Source organism: Mesoplodon mirus, assembly GCF_964341445.2.
Source record: "Mesoplodon mirus genome assembly, chromosome: 2".
Classification (NCBI taxonomy): domain Eukaryota; kingdom Metazoa; phylum Chordata; class Mammalia; order Artiodactyla; family Ziphiidae; genus Mesoplodon; species Mesoplodon mirus.
Window position 1 is genome coordinate 204,091,076 of NC_138977.1, and position 27,894 is coordinate 204,118,969.

Below are 27,894 nucleotides of genomic sequence, written 5' to 3' on the forward strand. Positions count from 1 at the left end.
TAGAGGACAGACTAGGCCCAGTCACAGCCTCAGATTCCGGGCCCACAGCTCCTCCCTCCTCCCACCCTGCACTGGCTACAGACAGAGGCCCAGCTGATGTGTCTATTGGAACGAGTTTATTTAAGTACACTGGGTCCCACCAGGCAACATGGTTTGTGCGAGGCTGTGCGAGGGACAGGCTTGGGCTAAGGGCGGGGGAGGTGAGCTGGTTAAGCACACTGCAGTCTGTGGGTCGCCACATCGCTTTCACACACACCTGCTGCTGCGGCCCACACCTGGCAGGGCCTTTGGTCGTTGGACGGCATGGGGGAGAATACTGCCTGGAATCTGGGATCAGGGCAGGTCTTGGTGTCACAGGTGAGGGTGCCGGTGAATATCTGCTAGCCCCAGCTTTGCACCATCTGGCCTGAAGAGCCTTGGGACCACTGCCAGGCCAGTCCAGGGTAGGCACCTGGCCCCACTGGACCAGAGGAGGTGAGCCTGAGCCCATCAGCTCCTGGCACTCTGGTCTGGCCCCTCCCTAACCAAACAAGTGCAAAGACAAGAATGGCACAAATCAGCCCAGAGGGGGCCATCTCGCCTCTACAACCTAGTCCCCCCCTGGGTCAGCTAGCGTGGGAAAAAGCAGCTTAATTGCAGCTCTTTCTCCAGTCCTAAGGAGGCTGGATCCCCAAAACTCCTCCTTTGCTAGCAGCCTCTGCCAAAGGGTGATTCTACCTCCTGTTTCAGAAAATCCAACCAGCTACCAGCCTGTTGATTCCAGGGTGGTGAGCAAGTGGAAGAGGGAGAAAGAAAGAGGCTGGAGTGACTTTGAGTGTAGCCTCTGATCCCAAATGGTCCTGAGGCCTGTGGATACTGTCAGTTCACCGTTAGCAGGGAGTGGCGGGGCCCTGGACGCTATGCTAAGCTTAGGTGCTGTAAACGTTAGTGTGAACAGGGTGACTGGCGGGCAGGAGGCAGTGAGCTCCCTCACTCCAGTCCCTGTACTGTACAAACACTTCAATAAATAAAACTGAAGATGGCTTTGCCCGTGGATGGATGGAAAGCAAGGGCCTGGGGCCAACAGGCTCCTGAAACTCTCCCGAGATCCCTGGATGGGGGTTGGGGGTTAGAGCGTTAACTCTGCCACCCATGAGAAGTAGCACTACTCCTGCCCTCCTCAAATGCCCCAGTGTGGTCCTGGTCTCCAGGTGAAGCTGAGGGCATCCTGCCCCCTCCTGATGCCGAAGTCTCAGTAACCGCTCCTGGAGTGCTTTTCCAGCTTTCTAAACCCAAACTGCAACAAAACCAGACAGAACTCAACCCTGGCCCTCAGTCTGTGATCAAGAGGCATTCAGAGCAGAATGATGAGCGAGGGGAGGCGGCAGCTGCCTTGGGCCGCAGGGCACCCTGGGTGGGGTAGGGGTGGGGCTGGCCCAGCCTAGGATGGGCAGCAGCAAGGTCTCCCGGGGGTTGGGTTTACCTCCCTCCCTGTCTCCGTATGGTAGTAAACATAGTCCCACACAGCCAGCCAAAGACCCCGCTGACGGAGCAGGCCCTCTGCTAGCACTCTTCCCTGTCAGGGGCCAGTTAGTGGTCAACCCCAGGTCTCAGGCCGTCACCATCGTGGGTAGTTCATCGTCCTTTCTGGGCCCTGGGATCCCCGGGCCACACGGCACTCGCATATGCGCACACACTCGTACCCACACACCCACACACACACTCATACACACAGGCAATTCCTCGCAAACACTCCGACTCAAGAAAGCGAGTTTTAAAGTGGAGTTAACTTCAGAGAGAGGTGAAGATGATGTCCCAATATTAGAAGGTTTTCCTGTGGATGGATCGGGCACCGTCTTCCTCGTATTCCTTCTTAGAGACCCACATCTTTTTAAAGGTGTCCAGGGAGGCGAGGATGGAGCCCCTGGAGTGGAGGGAATCCAAAGGAACAATGTCAGAGAAGGGGAGTGGGTATTCATGGAGCCAGCCAGTCCCCCTGGGGCCAAACCAGACCAGGCTTTTCTTTAAAGGGATGGGGTGGTGAGGGGTAATCAATGCATTTGCTTCCTGTTCCGCTCTTATGCCCAGAAGAGCTACTCACCCAATCCATGTGGAATACAGTCTCTCTTGCGGTGCAGATATCTGCAGGGGTGGGTGGAAAGAGGAATCTGAGACGTCCATCCTCCCCTCTCCCTTTCCCTGCCACTACTCACCTTTATGGCCAATTCTCACTGCCAGTGAGAGCCGGTGGATATATGGATACATTTCAGTGGATATATTTAATAAAACAGGCTTTAAGTTATGTCCCTGCTGGACCCTGTGGCCTCTCTGGGGGGTACTGTGGCCAGCCTGCTCATCTGAAGAAATAGGTTCCCAGCATCCCTAAGTATCTATGGCTCCCAGGGAAGCTGGGGCTATCTGGGGGAAGATTTGGCTCCGTCGGGGGCTGGTGGGAAGCAGATTGTACAGCAGGAACCACACTCCTCCATTCAGGATCCCTCCTTCCTCAGGCAGGCCAGCTCTCCTCAGCAGTCACTAAGATGTTAGACTGTGTCACGGGGGAGCAGCCAAAGTCAGTATCCTGTCAGTGTTACAGTTTCCCTGAAAGACCACATGTGGGGCCCTCAGCCTAGCACCCTGCCACATCTGGGTATCAGAACTGCCCCCTTTGGTGAAGAGGGAGAGTGAAGATGGGTCCTCCCCTCTGGCGGGCTTCAGGAGCAGAGTAGAAGCTGGGAGCCATCTGGCGGTGCCCGAAAAACTTGGGCAGAGCAGGAGGGGAGGCCATGCCACATGGCCCTCCAGATCCTTGGAGGCTCAGTTCCACCCAGCCCCAGGCCCCGCCCCCAGCATGCTCCTACCCTGATCTTCACATCTTTCGGAGCCAATTTCTTCACTTCACTCAATAGCCTGTCACCAAAACCTGAATGGGCAGGAAAGGAGAATCTCACGTCAATTCTCTGGGCGTCTGGGCCCAGCAGTATGTGGAAGCTTCCTGGGGAAGGGCACTGAGAGCAAAGACCAACCTTTGAACAGGGTGGAGCCTCCCGAAAGGACGATGTTAGAGAAAAGTGTGCGCCGCAGGTCCATGTCAGACTTCTGGATGGCGAACACCAGCACCTCATGGATGCCCTCGCTCTCCTCGCCGATCAGGTCCGGCCTGAAGAGCAGCTCAGGTGCCCGGAATCGGGAAGGACCAATCTGCGGGGGGGTCGCAAGCTTCTCAGGCTGGGGTGGGGGCTGAGGTCCCTCTGGGAGTGGGAATGGAAGAGGGCCCTCTGCCCACGGCTTAGTAACCAGGTGGCTAGGAAGGCCACGCTCAGGCAAGACCTTGTACGTCAAGGGCACAAAGAAGAACAAGGAGAGGGCTCCTGGGAACAAAAAGGAACAAACAGGGCTCCTGGGAAACTACAGAGAGGAAGCTCCTGTGTGTAATCCTAGCTCTGGCACTTGCCAGCCAGAGACTTAATAGATGGATTCATTCATTTGTGGAAATTTCTTCCTATCGATGGAGGTCCAGGGAGGTGGAACTCACCCTACACTGTGCCTAAGTGGTTAAGGACAGCACTATACCTCACCCTTCCTAGTCCCATTCCGACCTAGGAAAATGCCTCTGGTGCCTCCTCCCCCCACACACAGGACAAGCAAAGTCCCTAGCACCTCGCTCTGCAGGAGATGCTGCAGCTCAAGAGCTATGCTGCTCCAGGCAGATGGTATGAAGAACCTGACTCCAGCCTGCCTGTGGAAAGTTTGGTTTGGGCCCAGAGCTTTTGGGGCCTGGGGGGCCTAAGGGGAGAGGTCCGGCTGCCTACCTCAATGGTGCTGCCGTCGGGCAGGTAGTACTGTGCCTTCTCCGTCTCTAGTGTCTCATCCTTCTGGGGGTTTATGGATAGGTAGCAGGCTCTCTGCAGAACCAAGCACAAGTCAGGCAGGCAGGAAACCTGGCATCTCCCCAGTCAAAGTCTCCGGGAGTGATGTGCTGCTGCAGAAATCTGCCCGTTGCAGTGACTGCCCTAAAGGTCGTTAGAGCTGCATATGCTAAGTGCCACCCAGTGAGGGCTGACCGAAATCTCCCTGCTCCTTCTTAGGATATGCATTTTCACCTGCTCCACCTTCCTGGTGGGCAAGCGTGGCAACTCAGCTTTCTGGATTTGGGTCTGAGACCACACCCTAATTTTAGTCCAGACTCAGGTGTTTTTCTCCTACTACTCATACGGTTCTGGGTACTGCCTACCCAGCTCCAAGGTCTCCTAGAGCTATAGGTGGCAGGAGGGTTCATTTTACCTAAAAAGAAAAAAGTATTCTGACTTCTTCAAGGATGTAAAAGAACGTATGTAATTTGTACATAATGTATAAAAAACATTAAATAAACGAGCATGGGTGTGCTCATCACCCAGCTTAGGAAATAGAGGCAGCTCCCTTTCTACCACAAGACGGCAGCACTTTGGAAGGTGAATCCGTCAGGGTCAGGGGACCCAGCTGGAGATCACACAGCTGCCAGGAGGCCTGGCTGGGGAGGGCAGAGCCTGATCCCCAGGACAGGAGCTTCGCTGCTCTTCACTTCAGGTCATGGAGGTCCTGGCTGCTGTTCCCATTTCCTCTCCCAGCCCTGGGCCCATGGGGGCAACACTTACTTCTTTTATGGCCTTGACAATCTCAAACTCGGAGGATGAGTGGAAATCATAGCCTTCCTTGCGCAGGTAGAGGCGAAGGAAGCGAGAGACATCCCGGCCAGCGATGTCGATGCGCATGATTGAGTGGGGCATTGCAAAGCCCTCGTAAATGGGCACGGCGTGGGTGACACCATCCCCAGAATCCAGCACCACACCCGTGGTCCTGCCGGTGGCATAACTGAAGCAAAGGGGGCAAACCATCACCAACCCCTGCCTCCTCACTCTGGGAAGAAACTCACTTCTTGCTAGAGTTCAATGTCAGCTAAACTAAAGCTGGAGCCTGCCTTCTCCAGAAGCCTTCGACTGGACTAAGTACAAAGGCAGCCTGAGTACTGAAGAAAGCAAGCTTGTAGTGTCTGAAGGAAAGGAGCTGAGCCTCTCCAAGCTCCTTCCCCAACCCCCAGAAGAGCAGGCCTTCTAACCGCAGGAGATGGCCTGGCCTTCAACTGCTTCAGGGACCCAGCCTGAGGGACAGTTTTTACTCTCTAGACAAGAGGAAAAAATTCAAATGCCTACAGGGGTCAGGCAGGAAAAGTGAATGAGTAAAAGAAAAGAATATATTCACTTTCATAAAAAACTAGCTTTTTCCCACATGGCCCTCTAGGTCTGTCCTTAGTTTTTTCTCTTTTGGTAAGGACAAGGGTACAGACATATATTTCTGTGATATGAGGGGAAAACCCCACAATGTTTCATAAATAGCAACTGACATTCTGCCTTCGTGTTGGGAGGACAACAGGCAATGGAGAGGACTGTGGTGAAGTCAAGTTTGCAAACCCTATCTAAAGTGCAGCTGCTATTTTATTTCAGCTCCAGCTGATTTTTGTTCTAGAGAAGTGCAGGCCCAGCATTACCAGATCTTCCCATTTTTTCAGAGAAGCTGGAAATTTGGATTTTGATAGGAAATGTCCTAATTTTTAAATGTTGGCTCACAATTTTTTAATGGGGCCAAACACATGCCATCTGTAGGTCACCAGTGTACGATCTTGGCAATATACCTAACCCTGGTGTGAGGCAGGTTGGGAGCATGACAGAATGACGGGGGCGTGAGAACAGGGAACACAGAGGGGTTTTCATCACGACTCTATCACCAGCCTTGCATAGCACCTGGCACAAGAAGGCCCTGAAATAATACCCGAAGTCATTAGAGGGGCCTGCAGGGAGAGCTGTTGCAGCACATGGCCTTCCCAGCAGGCTGAGTGGAGAGCCTCTGACACCAAACCAGCAGGGAGTTACGAGACTGGGAAGCAGCCTCAATGCTCTCTTTCCCACCATCCAACCTTCCCTGGCAGAGATGCTCAGGTGACTATGAACCAACCCAAAGGAGAGGCAGCCTCGACTCTGCCAAAGGACTGCTTTCCCCACAAGGGGCCAGGCTAGCCAGCCAGCTGCTACTCACAGGCTGAGCACAGCTTGCATGGAGATGAAAAGGGCTGGCACATTGAAGGTCTCGAAGAAAACTTCAGCAGCTCGTTCCCGGTTTTTCCGCGGGTTTAAAGGCGCCTCCGTCAGGAGCACAGGATGCTGGTGAAAGATGCCCAGACGGCAATCAGGGCGAGGCCAGATTCCCACCCCTCATTAGTACTGTGTGGCTGGTTGGAGAGCTCAGGCGACCTTTGTCAGCCTCTCTCCAAAAAAAGGACAAACTGGGCTTGTCACCTATCCCCACCCAAGTCAGTTTCTCAGCTTTCTAAATTCACACCCCCTTTAAAGTCTCATTCCGTCCTCATCCCCTGCTCCCCTCCTTGTCTTCCAAGATTCTTATGTAGGTCCTTGTACCTACTGTATAGCTCCAATTGTCAAGATTTTGCTAAACTCTAAGTTTGGAATTATTACCATAAAAATAATAGTTAAAAATTTTTTTTCAAAATAGAAAATTAAATTTCAATATTGACTGTACTTTTAAAAAATGGAATATATCCCTCCCCTGGAAATTCTGATAAGCCTAGTATGCACCTTCCTTTTGTGTTTCTGAGTTGAGACTTCCTTTCTTAGAAGGTAAAGAGTATAGGCTCTGAAGTCTGAAAGACATGGGTTTGAATCCCAGCTCTACTACCCTATTCACTGGGTGATCTTAAAAACACCACCTGGCTTCTCTGACCTTCTGTTCCCTTGTTTATAAAATGGAGATAATACTACCTGTATCTCATAGGAATGCTGTGAAGATTAAATGCAAACATGTCTGGAAAGCACATGGCCTGGTGCCTAGAACATAAGACTCAAACGCTCGTGGCAGTTTTCATCGTCATCCGCCTCATCTCCGGGGTAGGGGCTCTGCCTGCTCTGCAAACCCTGCAGGGGCACCCTGAACATAGGACCCTCACCTCCTCTGAGAAAGTCTGCAGCTGGTCCTTAGAATAGACGTATTGCCAGATGCGCTCCATGTCGTTCCAGTCCTTGACGATGCCGTGCTCCATGGGGTAGCGGATGGAGAGCAGTCCTCGGTGCTCCTGGGGGCAGAGAGCAGCACTTACAGCAACAGCCAGCCTCTCAGCAGGGCTGCCAGGTGGGCCCTGCACTTCCAGGGCCTGCAGTCCTCAACCACAGCTCAGGGTGGGCCACCCAGCCTCCAAGTCTCTAAACTGTATGCTGCGAACTGTACTCAGTGCCCAACCAACCAGCTGGCAAAGCAGAGGGCTTCTGCATTTCCGTGGGCCGCTGGGTGGCACCCTCCTCATTGCCTGGTTCCAGGACACAATCTCCTGGCGTTTGCAACCAAGGTTGGCAACAATGATTCTGTTGTTCTGCTTCTAGAAGCTGCCTGAGGAAAACTGTGCTAATTAACTGCCAAACTGTGCTAATTAACTTATCCCCAGGGTATCCCAGCTAGAATCTCTCCCCAATCACTTCTGCCAAAAAGATAACGAAGCCAGTCAACTTAATCATTGGCAATGTAGTGACAGAGTACAGAAGGAAGGCGAAAGCCCTCTTTTCTAGACTGGTCTCTATTTCCCAAAGTGGGGTTCCAGATATTTTTTCTCCAAAACCAGAGGCTGTTCCTGGGAGAAAGAAACCAACTAGGTTTACTCACTCTAGAATGAGAGAGTGAAAGGGGAGAGTTCAAGAGGAAATTGCTCCTTTTACTCGTGGCCATGTCCCACTGTGGGACACTGCCCGAGTGGGGAACAATGAAGGTCCCCTGCTGGCTTGAGGCTTCTTCAGTAGGACTGGGGATTACCTCCGCTTTGGGGCCAATGAAGATGTCGCCTTCGAGGGCACCTGCCATGACACGAACGTGTTTGGGTCTGCCCACACTACAAAAGAGAGCAGGGAGGACCATCACTTTTCATTTCATGACACAACGTATGACAGAACACGGGAAGGACGTACTGATGCACGTACTTGGATGGGAAGAAATATACTCAATTCTACTGTGATTATTGTTGAGGAATGAGATTATAGTTGATTTTGATCTTCCTCTTTCTACTTTTCTGCACTTCCCACAGTTTCTATAATAAACATGTATTATTTTATTTTTTTGTATTTATTATTTTAAGTCATTTGTATTTCATATATTTATTATATTTATATTATTTTATGTTATTAAAGCAAAATCTGGAGGATTCAATACCTCTAGTTCTTCTTTTTCCACAGTATATATGCAGATCAATAGAGACAGGGAAACAAGAATTCATTTAGGTTGATTAACTCAAAAAGTTTTTGTCTCCTTAGCCTCCTGCCCTTGCCTCCTATTAAGGAAAACTATGATGTTGTAACTGACAGATGGCCTTTCTTCCTTTTTCTACTGCTTTGAGCCCCTTTCCCAGGCACCCATGCCCTTTTCCTGCCTGCAATCTCTCTGCCTTAGGAAGAAAGTGCTGAGAAAAAAACTCATTCTTGGGCTTCCCCGGTGGCGCAGTGGTTAAGAACCTGCCTGCCAACGCAGGGGACACGGGTTCAAGCCCTGGTCCGGGAAGATCCCACATGCTGTGGAGCAACTATGCCCGTGTACCACAACTACTGAGCCTGCACTCTAGAGCCTGCGTGCCACAACTACTGAAGCCCACGCGCTTAGAGCCTGTGCTCCACAACAAGAGAAGCCACTGCAATGAGAAGCCTTTGCGCCGCAACTAGAGAAAGCCCGCGCGCAGCAACGACGACCCAGTGCAGCCAAAAATAGAAATAAATAAACTTATAAAAAAAATCCAAAAACTCATTCTCACTAGGATGGTAGGTATGGTTTAATGTTAAACCCCATCCTGGGTGATAGGAGAATTTTAAGAAGAGGGTTCCATGAAGAGACGGTCATCCAAAGCAACGAGTCACCAATGATAACATTTTTGGCATCAGATAAAATCAAATTTAAAAAAATTCACCTCTCGGATTGTACCCTGAAGGCAACTGTCTGCTTACTCCAAAAGCCAGCTCCTGTCCCTTGCTTGTTGTTTTGAGTACCAAGACTGACCCAAATGAGAGATCCTTTCTCCCTAAAAGATGGAGGGCTGACACCATAATAAAGCTGACAAGCCTCCCAAGCTTCTGACTAAGCTACAGAATGACTTACTAGTTTGGAAAGCAGTATTTGGGGATCTGATCACCAGCAAAACCAGCTTTAATCACACCGGATCCCTGAGGAGAGAGAGAAAGAGAAGTCACAATATCACAAAAACAAGAGGAGATATATATCATACAGTACGTATAATATGGTTCCATCTTTACTTTAAAAAGAGACCTTATACTTATGTATACTATATCCACTTGTATGAGAATCTGAACAGTGAACGCACACCAAAGGGAGGGCAGTGGGGCTGGGGATGGTGAGGGGCATTTCTATTGCATACTCTGAATATTATTTGATTTTTATGTATTCTTTGACTTTTCTACATTGAACATGTTTTACTTTCGGAATTAAAAAGGGAAATTAATATTAATAAAGGGAAAAAAAAGAACTCTTTAGGAGAGAAGAGGAAAGTGACTAGAAGCACCAAAGCAGCCAAGTTTAGGAATATAACCAAGGAGGGAAGAGCGCATGATTCTGTTATACCACCGTGGAACGCTTCTAACGTACTTTCCCAGCTCAGACCCAAACTATCCCTGCCCTCCAAGGCCTCTATGACAGACACCACCACGAGCGCTGCCATACTTGAAGTTAACTCCAATATGACACACGTTGTCTGGTTCTGACTACAGGGGCAGACCACTATGCTTTGTGGGGGGTTTGTGGTTGTTGTTTTGTTTTTTCACTATGCTTTCCTTTACTTGTTGGTCTCTTGAGGTAAAGAGCAGGAAAGCCCTAAAGCACTGTCTGAGAAGAATCTGATGTCTCCCACCATCACCTCTGGTACCACCCGGGCCCAGCCAAGGTAAACATTGACTCTGGACATCAACTCCATGCAGGACAGATGTCGAGGCCTGATACTGCTCGAGATTCACCGTGTTTTCTTCCTTCTTAATTCTTCTACCACCACACCTGATACCCTCGTCCTTCCACCCCCGCCAACACAGTTTGCAGCTGCAAGTGTAATTAGGGCAAGCCTTTCCTGCTGCACGTTGACCACTTCTCCTGGGGCGAGTGTAATACTGATATTTCCAGGACCTACACAGCAAGCAGTAAACACATCAGGAGAGCTAACTAGCCAAGGTTACCTTGGTACCAAAGGCTTCCTGACAACAGCCCTGGGTCTCTCTCTGTCTCTTACTTCTGCTCTTCTATAGGAGAAGGGCAGGGGGTGGGGTGGGGTGAGATGGGTCATCCTGGTGCCTGATCGTAGCAAGACAGAGGGAGGAGGTAAGAAGTGGTTGAAGGACAGGGAAAGCAGTATGGGAGGAGAGCAGGGCAAGCCAGTTCTCTAAGACAGCAGGAACCTCTGCCAACAGGAGAAAACAGGAGACAATGTGCAAACTCATTGGCCTGGGCAGAACAGCAAGGAGCCTGGAAAAGGTGCGGCTGTAAACTGAGCTCAAAGACCGGGAAGGAGGAAAAGGCTATCTTACTGCAAAGCCAAGGGCTCCGGGACAGCAGCACAGCTAGTGAAAAGAACACTGTACAAGAGAACTCTGGGGACTCGGGGAATCACTGGAAGCTCAAGCTTCCAATAATTGCCCACTGCCTTCATCTGGGGGTGGTGATGCCAGCAGACTAACTGGATCTCCTGGTAGAGGTTGAAAACAAGAAAAGTAATCTAGAGTCTGTGCTTCAGACTCTAGGTTTCTTTTTTTTTTTGGCCGTACCATGTGGCATACGGGATCTTAGATCCCTGACCAGGGATTGATCCTGTGCCTCTCACAGTAGAAGCGCAGGGTGTTAACAACTGGATCGCCAGGAAAGTTCCTAGATTTTATTTATTTATTTATTTATTTTGGGCTTGTAGGGTCTTCGTTTCTGTGTGAGGGCTTTCTCTAGTTGTGGCAAGCGGGGGCCACTCTTCATCGCGGTGCGCGGGCCTCTCACTATTGCGGCCTCTCTCTCTTTTTTTTTTTTTTTTTTTCTTTTTGCGGTATGCGGGCCTCTCACTGTTGTGGCCTCTCCCGTTGCGGAGCACAGGCTCCGGACGCGCCGGCCCAGCGGCCGTGGCTCACGGGCCCAGCCGCTCCGCGGCATATGGGATCTTCCCAGACCGGGGCACGAACCCGTATCCCCTGCATCGGCAGGCGGACTCTCAACCACTGCGCCACCAGGGAGGCCCTGCGGCCTCTCTTGTTGCGGAGCACAGGCTCCAGACGCGCAGGCTCAGTAGTTGTGGCTCACGGGCCTAGTTGCTCTGCGGCATGTGGGATCTTCCCAGACCAGGGCTCGAACCCGTGTCCCCTGCATTAGCAGGCAGATTCTCAACCACTGCACCACCAGGGAAGCCCGATATTTTTAAGAGATGATTTTCCTGGATATTTGATTTTGAGTTTACTAGCAAAAGGACTGGAGGCTGAGTGGCAAGGCAGATTAAGATGTTAGGTTCTTTTCTTTCTCTCCATCCTTCCCAGCAAGAGTATAACAGGCCCAGTTCAAATACCACCACCTTGCTCCTGAAGAATAATCCCCAGTTGGAATTAATTATCCTCTTCCTATTATCTACCCAAATCACCATTACCTGTTTTACTAGGTAGCATAAATTTCATTCTGCTTTTTTTTTAAAAAAACATATATATATATATATATATATACTTTTGATGTGGACAATTTTTTAAAGTCTTTATTGAATTTGTTACAATATTGTTTCTGTTTTATGTTTTTTCTTTTTTTTTTTCGGCCATGAGGCATGTGGGCTCTTAGCTCCCCGACCAGGGATCGAACACGCTCCCCCTGCATTTGAAGGCGAAGTTTCAACCACTGGGCCACCAGGGAAGTCCCCTCATTCTGCTTTCTATTCGAATTTATGGTTTCCACTTTTGTCTCTTTTCAGCGCAAATTCCTTGAAGTCAGAGACTCTGTATATCAGCAGTATCTCACATGTGCAAGGTACTTGAATAGATGCTGGTTGACTAAAATGAAAACCAAGCTCAAATGACTGAGCTGATGAAGCCTGAAGTATGGAACCTGAATGAGCAGCTGGAATACCAGAAGCCCCAGGCAGAGGTGGTACAGGGAAGGCAAAGGCATTGTTGGGAATGATGCACAAGGTGGAACCAGACCCAGCTTGTCCCTGCAGCTACACGAGCTGCCTGGCAGGCCAGCTGAAGAATGGGTGAAGAATGGGTGGGGATGGGGGAGCCGGCTGAGTTGCCTCTATTCTGCGCAAGCCATACCATAAGAGCATATAAAAGGGGCATGTCAATTTCTTCCGGGTCATGTCAATTTCTTTAACAGTATTTGTAACTAGGAACTGTATACCTGGCAAATGAGCTGCCACTCTCTTTGTTATTCACTCTGGCAAAGCCAAGTAAACAAATGCCTTTTAGAAGCTACTTGAAAAAGTAGTCTCATTAAACATTTGATTTGGGGGACTCGAGTCTGCTGCCAGCCACCACTGACAATTCTCCTTCTGATGCAGGCAAACAAATAGCAAATCCTTCAGCAAGGCTCTCCCAGTACCTGCTGGCTATAGGCCTTGTGGCTTGGGCAACCTTATCCTAAGCACTGATTATTCTTGACATGCTGGGAAGGAGGCTTGTCTGACATTTTACAAGTGGGAAGAGGACGCTGAGAGGTGGAGCCTCAGATTCTAGGATACTGGTGGCCCATTTTGGCCCAAAGACATATTTTGTTTGGCCCACAAAGTAGTTTTTTTTTTTTAATTAATTTATTTTTGGCTGTGTTGGGTCTTTGTTGGTGCACATGGGTTTTCTCTATTTGCGGCTATTCTTTGTTGTGGTGTGCGGGCTTCTCATTGAGATGACTTGTTGAGGAGCATGGGCTCTAGGCGCGCGGGCTTCAGTAGCTGTGGCTCTTGGGCTCTAGAGCACAGGCTCAGTAGTTGTGGCACACAGGCTTAGTTGCTCCACGGCATGTGGGATCTTCCCGGACCAGGGCTCGAACCTGTGTCCCCTGCATTGGCAGGCGGATTCTTCACCACTGAGCCACCAGTGAAGTCCCCCACAAGGTAGTTTTTTAAAAACAACTTTATTGAGATAAAATTCACATGCCATACAATTTACCCATTTAAGGTGTGTAATCCAATGGTTCTTAGTATATTCACAGAGTGTACAATCATTCACCACAATCTAATATTAAAACTTTGTCATCATCCCCCAAAGAAACGCTGTATCCATTAGCAGCCACTTTCCATCCTTACCACCACCAACCCCCAGCCATAGGCAACTACTAATCTGCTTTCTGTCTCCATAGACCACAAACTACTTTTACATTAACTTCTAACACTTAAAAAATTAGAGATTGCACATGAAATTTAATACTTCTGATTTCTCTTGAAAAATCAGAAGATATGGCAACACTGGGACTGCATTCCTACATGGGGACAACTGGCTGGAAATGAGAAGCAGCTGGCCCTTTGGTCAGGTGTGCCCAATGCACCTTCCAGATTCCTCGCACTGTTGTTAAGGCTACCTTCTCCCCCCGGCCCCCCCCGACCTTTTTAATGTATCTGCTTGGCCTCTGCAGGCATTGAGTTCGAGACCCCTATTCTAGACGTGCTTTCTAGCTTGATGTGAAGCACATCTGTGGCTCTCAAAATACACATAATTGAACAGTGAGATTATCTCTGCAAGCCACCTCCTCTTCACTCTCTCTGTCAAACTACGGATGGATTCTTGCTGCAGTTGTATAACCAACAGCCTGAAAGTCACACAAGTGACAGTGTTACATAAATATATTGACTTCCATTTCCTCAGCTAATTCTAGTGTCCCTTAAACTTAAGTGAATCAGCAGATCTTAAGAGCTGATGACAATCAACAGATGAATGGATAAAGAAGGTGTGGCACATATATACAATGGAATATTACTCAGCCATAAAAAGAAATGAAATTGAGTTATTTGTAGTGAGGTGGATGGACCTAGAGTCTGTCATACGGAGTGCAGTAAGTCAGAAAGAGGAAAACAAATACCGTATGCTAACACATATATATGGAATCTAAAAAAAAAATGGTTCTGAAGAACCTAGGGGCAGGACAGGAATAAAGACACAGATGTAGAGAATGTACTTGAGGACACGGGGAGGGGGAAGGGTAAGCTGGGACGAAGTGAGAGAGTGGCATGGACTTATATATACTACCAAATGTGAAATAGATAGCTAGTGGGAAGCAGTCACATAGCACAGGGAGATCAGCTCAGTGCTTTGTGACCACCTAGAGGGGTGGGATAGGGAGGTTGGGAGGGGAGATGCAAGAGGGAGGAGATATGGGGATATATGTATATGTATAGCTAACTCACTTTGTTATAAAGCAGAAAGTAACACACCATTGTAAAGCAATTATACTCCAATAAAGATGTTAAAAAAAAGAGCTGATGATAAATTGTTTAAAAAAAGAGACAATTAGTGAAATTTGAACATTGACTAGATATTTGATGATATTAAGGAATTATTATTAATTTTATTAGGTTTGATAATAGTATATTGGTTATGTTTTTAAAAGAGCGTGGGACTTCCCTGTTGGCACAGTGGATAAGACTCCGCACTCCCAATGCAGGGGGCCAGGGTTCGATCCCTTGTCAGGGAACTAGATCCCCAATGCATGCCACAACTAAGGAAACCGCCTGCCACAACTAAGAACTGGTGCAACAAAAATAAATAAATAAATAATAAAATAAAAGAGTGTGGAAGAGGGAAGTGGGTGGGAATGTAGATTGACCAAGAGTTGATAACAATTTCAGCTAGGTGATGGATATGTGGATGTTTGTTATACTATTCTTCCTCCTTTTGTTTATATTTGAAATTTTCTATAATAAGGAGAGCTGGCAAATAAGATGATAACACTTAAGTAAAATTTCAAAACATAAATACTGTACACACACACACATTATAAAATACAAGTGTCCATAAAATAATGGATGGAAAGGAGCACATCAATTTTATGATGACGGTTTGCTTTTGGGGTTATGTCTGGACCAGAAAGAAAGGATGGGATTGTAGATGGGTACAAAGAGGCTTCACTTATATCTGTAACGTTTTATTTCCTAAAAAAAATGAAGCAAATATGGCAAATGATATTTATTAAATCTGGGTGGAAGACACATGCTACATGGGTGCTTGTTATATACTTCTCTGAACTTTTCTGTGTGTTGAGAGTATCCCACTTTTCAAAAAGGGGGCTGAAGCAGCATAACATTCCCCCCAAACAGTTAAATTCTTAGCTTGAAGAACTTGTAAAGATCTGGTATTGTTCCTGATTTAAGCCCACACAGTATGGTCATGAAGACAATCTTAAAATTGACCAGAATGTTGATCCATTTTAGGAAAGAACTTAACCTTCGAGATCTTCACAAAGATTTGAGCTTCAGAATAAACATAGTATTCTAATCAAAGTGTTGTGGTCCTCAGAATGTGGCCTGGGAGCTGCCCTCCTCTTTCTTGTATTACTATCTATGATATGCCTTTGGGAAGAATGACTTATGCTTGTTTGTTTGTTTATTTATTTATTTATTTATGGCTGTGTTGAGTGTTGCTGCACGCAGACTTTCTCTAGTTGCGGCGAGCAGGGGCTACTTTTCGTCGCAGTGCGTGGGCTTCTCATTGCGGTGGCTTCTCTTGTTGTGGAGCACGGGCTCTAGGCGCGCGGGTTTCAGTAGTTGTGGCACGCAGGCTCAGTAGCTGTGGCTCGTGGGTTCTAGAGCACAGGCTCAGTAGTTGTGGCACACGGGCTTAGTTGCTCTGCGGCATGTGGGATCTTCGTGGACCAGGGCTCGAACCCATGTCCCCTGCGTTGGCAGGAGGATTCTTAACCACTGCACCACCAGGGAAGCCCTAATTACACTCTCTTCAGCCCAGAAATAAAATTGTGGCAGCATGGTAAGCTATGGAGCTGTTGAATCTGCTAGAGACACATTCTCAAAATATAAAGTTGGCTCAAATATTTCAAATGATTTTTCCTATCCATCTTTCACTTTGAAACAAAACAAAACAAAACTCTCTAAATATCAAACAGCAAGAACTACCTGAGGCCCCATATCTAAAACTGTGGCAGATGCTCAGTAAACCCTAGTGGGAAAATTACTTAAGTTTCTCCTATTTTACCTTTTGGTGGGATTGTTGGCATAATAAAGGAAATGTTTTCCCAGAAAAAAGCAAGTCTATTCCTTAAGTCTTAAAACTGAAAATGCACCACTGTTTTGATGCATTTCAAATACACTACCAAGAAAGAGAAAGAAGGAACTAAGAAGCATTCGCTTAAGTGACATTAAAGAAAGTGGATGGAGATAGAATTGCTGCCCGACAAATCCAGAAGCAAAGGATCTGGTGGGATGGGCAGACTACTCCTTCTGCATTGCTAATGAAAACAGGAGATTGCTAATTTCTTTTTTTTTTCTTTTTAAAACTAAGAAAAAGGCAGATGAAGCACACACAAACTGGCTGAAGATAGAAATAGTGTTCTCTGAAAATCAAAATCAAGAACAAGGAGTCCTACTCAACCCTGTGCAGTAACTAACTAGGCTCCCCCCCCACAATCCTTTCTTTATTTAGGGACATCTTTGTTACCGTGATAGAGATATTCAGTCATTTATCCCCCCACCCATCAGTAAAATTAAAAATCCAATGTGCACATAGTGGTGTCAGGCCCTAGATACTGTATGTGGGAGGGAGGTGGGGAAAGAGAGAGTAATGAAAAACGAAGGAATACCATTTTTTTTCCCACCAGGGTTTAACAGTCTAATGAAGCAGACAAAAAAAAAAAAAAAAAAAAAAAATTGCTCCCCAACATGAGATGTCTCACTGAGCTCAACCTCCTTCCTGGAAAGAAGGAAAGCTAACCAAAGAAGCACCTTTCCTTGGAAAAAGTGAGGAATTTAGAACCCAATCTCAATCTGAGCCTTGGCTCCTTAATTCATAAACCAGGTGGTTTGAATACTATTATCTAACCTCTCCAAGCCTCACTTTTCTCCATATTTCAAGTTCTATCTACATATCAGTGTTGAAGCTTAAATGAGATGATGCAAATGAAAGGACCTTGCAAGTGCACAAGGTCCCAAGGGCTGAATCAACGGACCGAATCTGACAGTCACTTTAAGACAGAATTGGCAGTTTTTCCTCAATGGAGGGATTTAGAGACTTAGAAGGGGATTAGAAAGGTAGCAACCAATCTCCGTGAGACCAAACCTTTGAGTGGAAGACAGAAATCCTTTTTTTTTTTTTTTAACAACTGCCTCCTTCCGCCAAAAATAAGAGCTGTATGTAGATTCTTTCCATTTGTCACTACTGATGCATTTGCGTGGGGTGCTATCAAGAGGAGTAATGGATAAAGCACCGGATTTAGGGCACCTACACTGTGCGACCTTGGGCTCACTTTTACCTCTTCGCGCTTCAGTTTTCACACTTGTAAAACGAGGACCAAAATTCCTGCCTCAACTATTCACCCGGTTTTTGTGAGGATCCAGTTCGAATGTATGTGAAACCCCCATGTAAGCGCTAGAGCGCCTGGCAAATATTATGTTTAGTAATTTTTTCCCCCAGAAACTAGGCGTTCCCAACAGGAAGGTACCTCCCTGCTTGCTTTGTCACTCTCCTTTCTTCTCGACTTTTATTAACTCTGTAATTTATAATCACAGAAAAAACTGAAATCCTAAGCCCATTTCTGGCACCAGACTCTCGGGCCCCACCCAGGTACACCGCCAAGCCTCCAGGGCCGCTCGGAATCTAAGGAAACTTAGCCCTTCTCCACCAGCAGGCGGGCCCTAGCCAGTCAGGCCGCACCACTGGGAGTCCCAGAAACCAATCCCAACAGCCCTCGTGCACCGCACCGCCCCTTAGAGAGGCGAAACACTATGGCGGCCCGGAAGAACGACAGGGGCACGAGCCAATCACTGCAGAGGGCTGCCCTCATCCTGCCAGGCTCAGAGGCGGGGTCATCGGTCAAGATGGAGAGCCAGAGGAGCCAATAGAGTTATCGGAAACTGGGGAGGGGCGGGCGCCGGGCGCTCACAGAGAGGCTAAGGCCCCTCGAGCCAAGGGCCCGAGGACCCTGCCTGGACTATAACCCTTCCCTTTATCCATCCCAAGGTTCTCCATCCTATGGTTGCTGGCCGGCTGGCCGCCCTGTCTGCGGACTACGGGTCGGGGGAGGACGGAGGCGGCGGCGGCGGCTGAACCCGCCTGACAGGCCGGGCCAGTGACAAAGAGCCGGCGGCCCAGACTGAAACACGGGAAGCGATCCCTTCGGGGAGGAGAGCATAAGCCCCGCTAGGGGGATGCAACTCACGTTGTCGATCACGACAGGCTGGTTGGCGATCACATCGTAGGACTCCATGGCAGAGGAATCTCTCCTTCTGAGGAAGGAACTGCCAGCCTGGTCCGCCGCTAACGCCACTGACACACATGCGCAGTCCAGCCGCCGGTACAGGGCGGCCAGGGAGCGGCCCGACCTCGCTTCCGAAGAACTACAACACCCAGCATGCCTTGCACCTGAGTTAGAAAGCCAGGCGGCTTCGGAGGCCCTCCTAGTTTAAGGGACGGGGCGTCGCGTTTCCGACGCACAGTACCCTGGGCTTTGTAGTCTCCGTAGATAAGTAGACGGGGACGCCGATTGATGGTTGCATTGCATGCCCGGATATGTAGTCCCTTTGAAGCGATTCGCAGTGCATGCTGAAATATGTAGTCCTGAGTACTTGTCTGTGGTTCGGTTTGGATTGATCAGTAACTCGTGGATGTTTGGATTTTACAGATGAGTCCTTCCACTCCCTACCCTGGACAATTTGAGGTTGCCATGTTCTCATATGGGTCTATAAGACATTAATAAACATCTATTACAAAATAAACAGTTTCTAAACATCTATTACCATCACACTCTAATGACAGGAAATTTTAATACACACGGGGAGGAACCTATTCCCAGAACAAAGGAAAATAATTTATATTGCATAAAATTTGCTTTTTTTGAAAAAAATACATTTTGGTTGATTTTCTCATTTTTTCCTGGATAGGTGTAAACTTGGCAACATGCTAACATTGGTCTGAAGACTCGCAATTGGAACTACTGGTATAGATGATCTTTTGGTCATTAAAACATCGTTCATCTAATAGCTTCAGTAACAGTATATCTTTAATTTTCATGGGGATTTAGAATTGACATTGATGGATGAGAAAATGGAAGTGAAGAGAGATTATGTGTCACTGTTTTCTAATGAGCCCAGTGCATTTTTCTCTAAATTATTTCCTCCATCCCTTCAAGTTGCAGGGAACCTTTAGTTAATAGCAGCAGTAGTCGGGACTCTCTTCTATCCCTTTCTCTTGGAATTTCTTCAAGATCATTGAGTGGAAGACATACTGTATGAAAAGTTATTGTAGGCAGGAAAATAATTCCCAACCCGGTGCCTTAGGAATTAAAACATTTCCCAGTTACAGAGAGTCAAAGGTAATGGAGAGGGGCAGGTTCACAGTAGATAATGAATATTGGTGTTCCTCAAGGCAACCTGCATACCTCTGCTTAAAACAGAACAAAAAAGAGATTATTTACTTTCGGCTGTGTTGGGTCTTTGTTGCGGTTGCGGTGAGTGGGGACTTCTCTAGCGCAGCTGGGGCTCTAGGCGAACAAGCTTCAGTAGTTGTGACGCACGGGATTAACTGCTCCACAGAATGTGGGATTTTCCCAGCCCAGGGCTCGAACCTGTGTCCCTGCATTAGTAGGCGGATGCTTAACCACTGCGCCCCCTGGGAAGTCACTGTCAGACGCATGTTTAAATCCTTCTGAGCAGCGTGTCACCATAACAGTGACAAACCCTTTGTCGGCGTACTTCCCAGTGCTTTCATGGGACCCTAGCACCTCAGAAGGATGCCCCAATATTTCTATTTAAACCTGGGTTCCTCCTAACACTAGGGGGAGGCCAAGAGCCTTGGGACACCCCCCGCAACCCTGGGAGAGGAGGCGGGACCTATTGTCAACTCATGCCTTCCCCACCTGTGACTGGCACAGACACTAGCCAATGGGTGCCGGAATAGCGCAGGCCGGAGCCCCGCCCCCTGAGCGCCCCGCGGCCCCCGAGGCACCCTCTGGCCGTCTCTGCCGCGGCTACGGCCTGGGCGGACGGTGCGCCTTGCGCAGGCGCGAAGCCTAGACCTCGCTGCAGCACCCCCATCGCCTCCGGGAGTCGCACCCAGGGAGGTCGCCTGCTGGCGCGTCAGTGCTCTCCCCGTCGTCTGCCCTCCCCGGTCCCCCCAGCACCCTACGCGCCCCGATGGCGGAGTTGCGGCCTAGCTGCGCCCCCGGCCCCACCGCGCCCCCGGCCCCTGGCCCTACAGCCCCTCCGGCCTTCGCCTCGCTCTTCCCCCCGGGACTGCACGCCATCTACGGAGAGTGCCGCCGTCTTTACCCAGACCAGCCGAACCCGCTCCAGGTTACCGCTATCGTCAAGTACTGGTATGCCTTGGGCCGCGGGGAGACGGACAGGGGCGGGCTGAGAAGGGTTAAAGCGCTGGGGCCAAGTCATTTGTGCGGGAATAGGAGGGGGAAGGAGAATGGTTAAAGCACTTGGAAGAAGGGCTTTCTGCTGCGAGGGAAGAAGTTAAGGCTCAAGTTAGGAATGGGGACAAAGGGGTTAAAGAAGCCTGTGGGTAGCGAAGGGTTAGCGAGGGAGGAGGGGAATGAACGGTTAATTGGGATTAGGAGAATAGAGTGAATTGGGGGTGTGGGTAGGAGCGGCGGAGGGAACGATAGGAGAGAAGGAACTGTAAACGTGGTGAAAGGAGGGGGCGCCTGTAGGGGGTCATTAGTGGGCGAGGGGAAGCCGGGGCGGGGGGCGGTGGCTGAAGTGGGATGGGGGAGGCGAGGCGGGGCCTGGGGAGCATCTGAGAAGGCTTTGGAGCCGCGCGGCTGGAGGAGCTCAGAGGGCACGAGACTGCACAGGGTAGTGGCGGGTGTGGGTCTGTGGGTTAGGAGGGGAGCAAGTTGTGAGCGTTGTGCTTGTGAAGGGATGAGGAGGAGGTCACTTTTTGATCCCTTCCCGATGAGCTCAGACATTCCTTATCAGTGCAGTGCTTTTGCGTTTGAAGTTTGGCGGAGCAATTTTTCCTGATAAACTTTGTGCTTACTCTGCACAGTTCTGTTTCTCCATGCAGAGCTGCTTCTGGCTCTGCAGCTGCTTTGCTTTAGGTCACTGGCTAGAACAGAGGCAGACAGGGTCAGGGAGATCCGTGGTTTGGCTCAGAATTGAAGGAGACTGCAGTAAATGAGGAAGACCTGGGACTTGGACGCGGAGGATCCTGCAGTGATGTGTTAAGAGGAGCTTGGTGGTCCAGAGCTTCCAGATTTAGGCATCAGTGCCTCAGGGAAGCTGAGGGTAATGCTGTTAAGATCAGACCTGTGTACAGATGGGCAGCCCCTGGGGAGGGGACGGTCTTTTCTAGTTTCCCATTTCTTTTGCAACCTGTCTCTTCCTGCCCCCTCTGGGCAAAACAAGTGTTATAGGGACTCTTCTTCATGGTTTTTCTGGACCAAAAGTTGACTGAGAATTAATTGAATCTGTCCAAAACCACATTCGTGCCGGCACTGTACTAGATGAGCCCCTTCATTGACTCCTGAAATTCTGTTCAGGCAGCTGCTTGGGGTGTGGCCAAAGGGGAGGTACACTCAAAGGGGGAAGTAAATAGAGTGGATGTCTTTGCTGGTTACCTTTCCCTTTGAGAGTGAGTCTTTTTCCTCTGTGACAACCTCTTTCTTCTTCTGGAGATGGCAGAAGCTAGGCTGTGTAGGGCTGAGGCCAGCTCCCTGTGTCTATGGGAGGATGTGAAGAGGCTGACAGTGTGAAGGGCCTGGGGAGCAGCCACCTGCTCCTTAGGGAGAGCCACGGGGGCAGCCTGCCTCTGTCTGGTAGCCAGGAGGAGGTGTGGCCAGTGGTACAGTTCTCTCTGGCAGGCACACTGTTCTTTGGTTGAGAGGAGTTTTTCAAGAGAGCTTCTGAGTACAAAGCAGCTCTTGATAACTTAATCACCCATATTTAAATATATTGTACCACTATATTTAAATATGTATAGTGATGGACTCTATTGGGATGTGTCATGAGAAAAAGGGGACCTGCCACTGCCGTGCTGTTTGTTCAGGCCTCATTTGAGTATAAGGAGAAATCCCTACGCAGACTTGGGCAACTGTTATTATGTCACCCAAGTGGCCATGAAGGATAGAGTTGTGTGTAAAAGGTATTGAACAGATGCAAAGGACTAAGACTGGTTTGGGAACTCTTTATTTTCCCCTCATCCCCCCAGGAACCTTTCTTTTTTCATCTTGTTGCAAGTGTCTTAACCAGGCCAGGACTTATCTTAAAAGATGAGCCAGCATCTAATGACAAATAAAAAGGATTGTGTAGCACTTTGTGGAATTAGAAATGCTGCCTAGATGCAGAAATATATGAGAGGGAACAGCTCAGTGACTGGTTCTTTCTAAGATTTGGAGGGGGTTGTATAATTAAGATCCTGAAAGTAATTTACTGATAACCCTCACAATTGGGATCCCACAGTCCCTCTTCAGTTTTCATAACAGGATGGCTGACTGAGGCTGCCTCAGTTTGGCTGTAGCCCAGGGTACCTTGGGGTTCTTTTTCTTGTGACAGAAGGGTGGCTCTTTGACTAGTGGTCCCTAGCCAACAGGGACATCCTGGTCGAAAGCTGAGACATGAGTGATCAGGTTGCTGAAGTAGAACCAGTGCCCTAGGGCCACTCCACTCTGGCAACCTCCCTGTGGAGCGAATGAAGTCAGGTGTTCAGGGACTTAAGTTGAGGGATGATCTGAGTCCTGGGATAACATCTTTTTCTAAGATGTATTTTCCACGTACTCATTGGCTTCCCATCAGGTCTCTGAGTGAGTATAACAGAACTCTCTGTGCTTAGAGATGAGGCTGATTTTGTCTGACTCTTGGTCATTCTCTGCAGTTGGAGTTTTAAGGCAAAGCCTCTCTCTTTGATGAAATACCCTCTGGGAGACTTGGCGACAAAGAGGGCTGCCAGGGGTGTGGTAGATGGAGCATGGAAGAGTGGACGCAGTTTTGCCCCTTGTTTCTGGATGGACCTAGGCTGAAGGACGGGCAGATATGGAGCCTGTAATCATTCCCACCTGTTCCAGGGTTCTGCAGTTATCATGAGGTCCTTGCAGGGGTAGCCGCCCTTTCTTTCCTCTTTTCCCCGACAAACTTTTCTAAATCTAACTGGTTGTGGAATTAGTCAGATGAGTTGGTGAAAGCAGAGTTATGGAAAGACATGGAGGTTTGTCCCTTTTCCTAATCCACTCAGTTGAGATTTTAAGCTATATGTAGCGACTTTCTTACAAGTCCTATAAATAACTTAGCATTTCCTAGCAGAGAATAAGGATTTCTACAAAGGCAAATAACATCCTGGCAAAAGAGGCTGAAACCAGACCTACTGGTTTTAAATAGTGTTTGAATTGCATGGTACTGGCATGCTTGCTGGGATCACATACATGGGACATGTCTTTTATTTGGTTGTTGGCATTCCTTCAGCATACGATCCCAAATGCAAAGTGTACGCCATCCTTGTCCCAGGAGCAAGCAAAGTTTTTGCAGTCTGTGGAAGTCAGATGTCCGAGGCAGCTCAAGTGCAGTGTTTGTGGGCTAAATGCAGACTTACTTCTGCTGATGGTTTCCATTTAGTCTTGTTTCTCAAGTCTACCAAGTTTCCCTATCCATTCTGAAGAAAAGCAGGTTTTTTTTTTAAAAGAACACTAATTACTCTACTAAAGGGAACCCTTATTGAATTAAATCCTCAGAGTGAGCTAATGGCTGAATCTCTTCCTCAACTGCCTCTCTGTTGGAATTATGGGGGACGTCTAATGTGGGTCTCAGAGGCCCCAAATCATTTAATGTTCCACCTCTACCTTAGAGGCAGCTGTGTCCCGGGATCATCTTCCAGATGCACGAGCTCATAGGGCTCTCAGCCTGGTTTCTGCTTCATTTCTCTGCAGAGCCGAGCTAGCCTAAGTTTGGCTTTTGTCACTTCCATGATAAAAGACCAGCTTTGGTCTGGGGGGTGCGGGCTGGGGTCTGGAGGCATTGGGTCTGTTTAGAACAAACTGTAATTAACATAGGGCACAATATAGTCTTTCAGGAATTAGCTGTCTAAGAGGCAGGAGTGGAGCTGAGCCTCTGCTTCCAGTAACAATGCCCATTGGGGATGATCAGGATGGTCTTTCAACAGAGGCCAATTGATTGACTGATGCGCTTCTTGCCTTGAAGCTTGGCGTGTTTATAGGCACCATGGAAGAGAGATAATCCCTGCCAATCCCACTTGGGATTGGTAATTTGAAACAGGAGGAAGCCAAAGGGTCAACCAATCAGTCTGTTTTATTTATTTTTTTTTTGAATTTTATTTAATTTATTTTTCTATACAGCAGGTTCTTATTAGTGATCCATTTTATACATATTAATAAGTCTGTTGTTTTATTTCTGAAGGAGGTCTACCTGTTGGAGATAGGAGAAGGGAGCCTCTTGTGCTTATGGAATTGGGCTGCCTCCAGCTGCCCACCCTTTGGTCTTATCCTGGAGAGGTGTGGCCTCCCTTTAGTTATCTTTTACCCCAGGTTCCTCTAGGATGGGGTCTTTAGGTTTGTAAGGTAGAGCCCCTCAACTTCTCACTGTCTGCTTTCAGGCTCACACTGACACTCCTGTGTTTTGTCTTTTGCAGGTTGGGTGGCCCAGACCCCTTGGACTATGTTAGCATGTACAGGAATGTGGGGAGCCCTTCGGCCAACATCCCCGAGCACTGGCACTACATCAGCTTTGGCCTGAGTGATCTCTATGGTGACAACAGAGTCCATGAGTGAGTGTGTACACTTGCCCTTCCATCTCCCTGTTCCTTAGCCTTGAGCCTTATTTCTGAGGTTTTCCTGAGCAGAGATGATAATGTCATAGTCCCTTGAGATTGGCACTTCTCACATGGAACATCTGGGTTTCTGCCTTCTGCCTGTACCTCCTTGTGCCAGGGTGGTCCAGGTCATCACCTGAGCTCTGCTCATCTGGTGCAGGAAAGTGTTGGTGAGCAAGAGTTCCAAAACCATCAGGTTTTTCCAAGCTTTTTCTGATGTTTGAGCTCAAATGACAGGCAGCACAGCTATGACCCAGATCTTGGGTTGATTCCTCTAGGTCTACTTCCTTTTTTCCCCTCTAGCTTATTATGAAAAATTTTAAACAAGAAACAACGATGAAAGAATTTTACAGTGAACACTCATGTACCACTACCTAGATTCTACCGTTAACATTTTATTCTACTTGCTTTATCATGACTATATCCATCTCTATCTCTCTGTCGATCTTACCTACTTCCTTTTAACCTGCAGTTATCTGTGCTCAGATCAGCTGCAGTACATTTTTTTTTTGTACATTTATTTATTTCTGGCTGCGTTGGGTCTTCGTTGCTGTGCGTGGGCTTTCTCTAGTTGCAGCAAGCAGGGGCTACTCTTTTTTTTTTTTTTTTTTTTTTTGCGGTACGGTACGCGGGCCTCTCACTGTTGCGGCCTCTCCCGTTGCGGAGCACAAGCTCCAGATGCGCAGGCTCAGCGGCCATGGCTCACGGGCCCAGCCGCTCCACGGCATGTGGGATCTTCCCGGACCGGGGCACGAACCTGTCCCCTGCATCGGCAGGCGGACTCTCAACCACTGCGCCACTAGGGAAGCCTTCAGGGGCTACTCTTTGTTGTGGTGCAGGAGCTTCTCATTGCGGTGGCTTCTCTTGTGGAGCCTGGGCTCTAGGCGCGCAAGCTTCAGTAGTTGTGGCTCGCGGGCTCAGTAGTTGTGGTGCACAGGCTTAGTTGCTCCACTGCATATGGGATCTCCCTGGACCAGGGCTTGAACCCGTGTCCCCTGCATTGGTAGGTGGATTCTTAACCACCACACCACCAGGGAAGTCCCTGCAGTACATTTTTTATCCTAGTCTATCTTCCATTTGCTGCCCTGTAATACTTCTAATTCCTACCTGCCTCCCCTACTTCCCTCTATAATCACTGAATTTAAACACATTTTAATATTAAGTTAAACATTGTCAGTTGAAAAAATAGCAACAGTAATAATAAAAGCTAACAGTTAAGCATTGATTATGAGACAGGTACTCTTCTAATCACTTTATATATATGTGTATTAACTAATTTTATTTTCACCACAACCCTAAAATACTGGTAGGTACTAATATTTGCCCCATTTTACAGTTGAGGAAAGTGAGACGCAAAGAGATTCTATCATTTGCTTAAGGTCACACAGATTGGAAGTGGTGGAGCCAGGATTCTAACACAGGCAGTCTGGCTCCAGAGTCCATACTCTTTTTTTTTTTAAATTAATTAATTGCGTTGGGATTTCATTGCTGGGCGTGGGCTTTCTCTAGTTGCGGTGAGCAGGGGCTACTCTTCGTTGTGGTGTGCAGGCTTCTCATTGTGGTGGCTTCTCTTGTTGAGGAGCACAGTCTCTAGGCACGCGGGCTTCAGTAGTTGTGGCACGCAGGCTCAGTAGTTGTGGCTCGCAGGCTCTAGAGCGCAGGCTCAGTAGTTGTGGCACAGGGCTTAGTTGCTCCGCGGCATGTGGGATCTTCCCGGACCAGGAATGTCCCCTCCATTGGCAGGCAGATTCTTAACCACTGTGCCACCAGGGAAGTCCATGATTTCTCTATTATGTCCTTTTCTGTTTTTTGTTTTGCGTACTATCTTTTTTTTGCCTCTTATACCATCTTTTTGGTATCTTGGTGGTGGCTGCTTAGCGTGTGTAGATTGAAAGAGTAGCAGGGCTCTTCCTGCCTTGCCTCAGCATTAAGAGGTTGATTCTGGAGATGATGATGCTATGATGAGGAAGAAGATGATAATAGTCTTTTTCTTTTTTGTCTTTGTTTTAGTTCTTACTATATTTCATCATCCTGTCAAATGCTTTACAATCTTATCAGGTTCTTTTGTTATCTCTGTTTTATACATGGGGAAACTGAGTCCCTCGAGGGGTTAAATGAATTGTCTAAAGTCACGCCTCTAGGCTGTAAAAGAGCTAGGATTGAATTGAGCTGTTCAGAGTCTGAGCTCTTAACCACTAGGCTATACCACCACTCTGATCACAGGCCCAACCCAACCTCCTCTTTTCTCTTGTTAAGCTTGGAGGCCCAGGCCCCATCTCCTCACTGATCACGTGTCAGGAGCAATTCCTGGGCCTGCCTTTATAGCCTTCCAAACATACCCATTGCAATGTCAGCTGAAGGCTTTGGGAACAGGGAATTAATCTTGCCTGAATCAAGACCCTGCATTGCATTATTAATAATGGAGATAGAATAGCAAACAGATGCAGGGAGTAGAGGGACTATGCTGGACTTTAATTTATATTTTTAATAAGAACCTGCAGAGGATATTTAGTGCAGCTAGCCTGTACCTTTTCGTTGACAGATTTATTCCAGTTAAAAGAATACCATTTTCTATGTGGCCTAAAGATTCTTACAGTCTACCTGCTTATGAGGTATGAGTCTAAGGCCCAAATGACATGAAGAACATAGTTGAGGAAGTCCCATATTTCAGAAACGGCAACCTCTGAATTTGAAAAAGGGCCTTTCTTTGTTTAGCAGTACCCTCATATATGTGTGTCATTTCTATGTGGTAAAACACTCTGATATTCAGATGTCATTCATGACAATAGTGAGACCTCCATTTGGGCTTTCACCCCACACTCGAGCCTAGTATTTTCTGGTATTAAAACCTGCCACTAGAAGGATGTGGAAGGAATGTTCTTGGATATTTACCCAGTTCTGG

At 48.1% G+C, this 27,894-nt stretch overlaps 2 protein-coding genes across 4 annotated transcripts in view; one reads left to right on the plus strand and one right to left on the minus strand.

The window, feature by feature from the left end:
• Positions 1 to 101: 101 nt before the first annotated feature.
• On the minus strand, positions 102 to 18,522 carry ACTR1A (actin related protein 1A). Its single transcript, XM_082601429.1, has 11 exons — positions 18,391 to 18,522; positions 9,154 to 9,218; positions 7,828 to 7,903; positions 6,974 to 7,099; positions 6,049 to 6,173; positions 4,614 to 4,830; positions 3,792 to 3,884; positions 3,006 to 3,180; positions 2,841 to 2,902; positions 2,081 to 2,121; positions 102 to 1,903 (listed from the first exon to the last, which is right to left on the minus strand). Exons 1-11 carry the CDS (start codon positions 18,436 to 18,438, stop codon positions 1,801 to 1,803), a joined length of 1,131 nt encoding a protein of 376 aa, XP_082457555.1. The 5' UTR covers positions 18,439 to 18,522; the 3' UTR covers positions 102 to 1,800.
• A 1,555-nt stretch (positions 18,523 to 20,077) lies between these two features.
• The window catches only part of SUFU (SUFU negative regulator of hedgehog signaling), a 112,417-nt gene continuing 104,600 nt past the window's right edge, over positions 20,078 to 27,894 (plus strand). For 2 of the 3 annotated variants that reach the window (XR_014291610.1, XM_082601500.1), the window contains exons 1-2: positions 20,078 to 20,544; positions 24,813 to 24,947. Coding sequence is in view for 2 of the 3 variants with exons in the window: in XM_082601500.1 (XP_082457626.1) it covers positions 20,363 to 20,544; positions 24,813 to 24,947 (317 nt within the window). In the remaining variant the exon portion in view is untranslated. The remainder of the gene's footprint in view (positions 20,545 to 24,812; positions 24,948 to 27,894) is intronic. The other variant, XM_082601501.1, reaches the window with a different exon arrangement.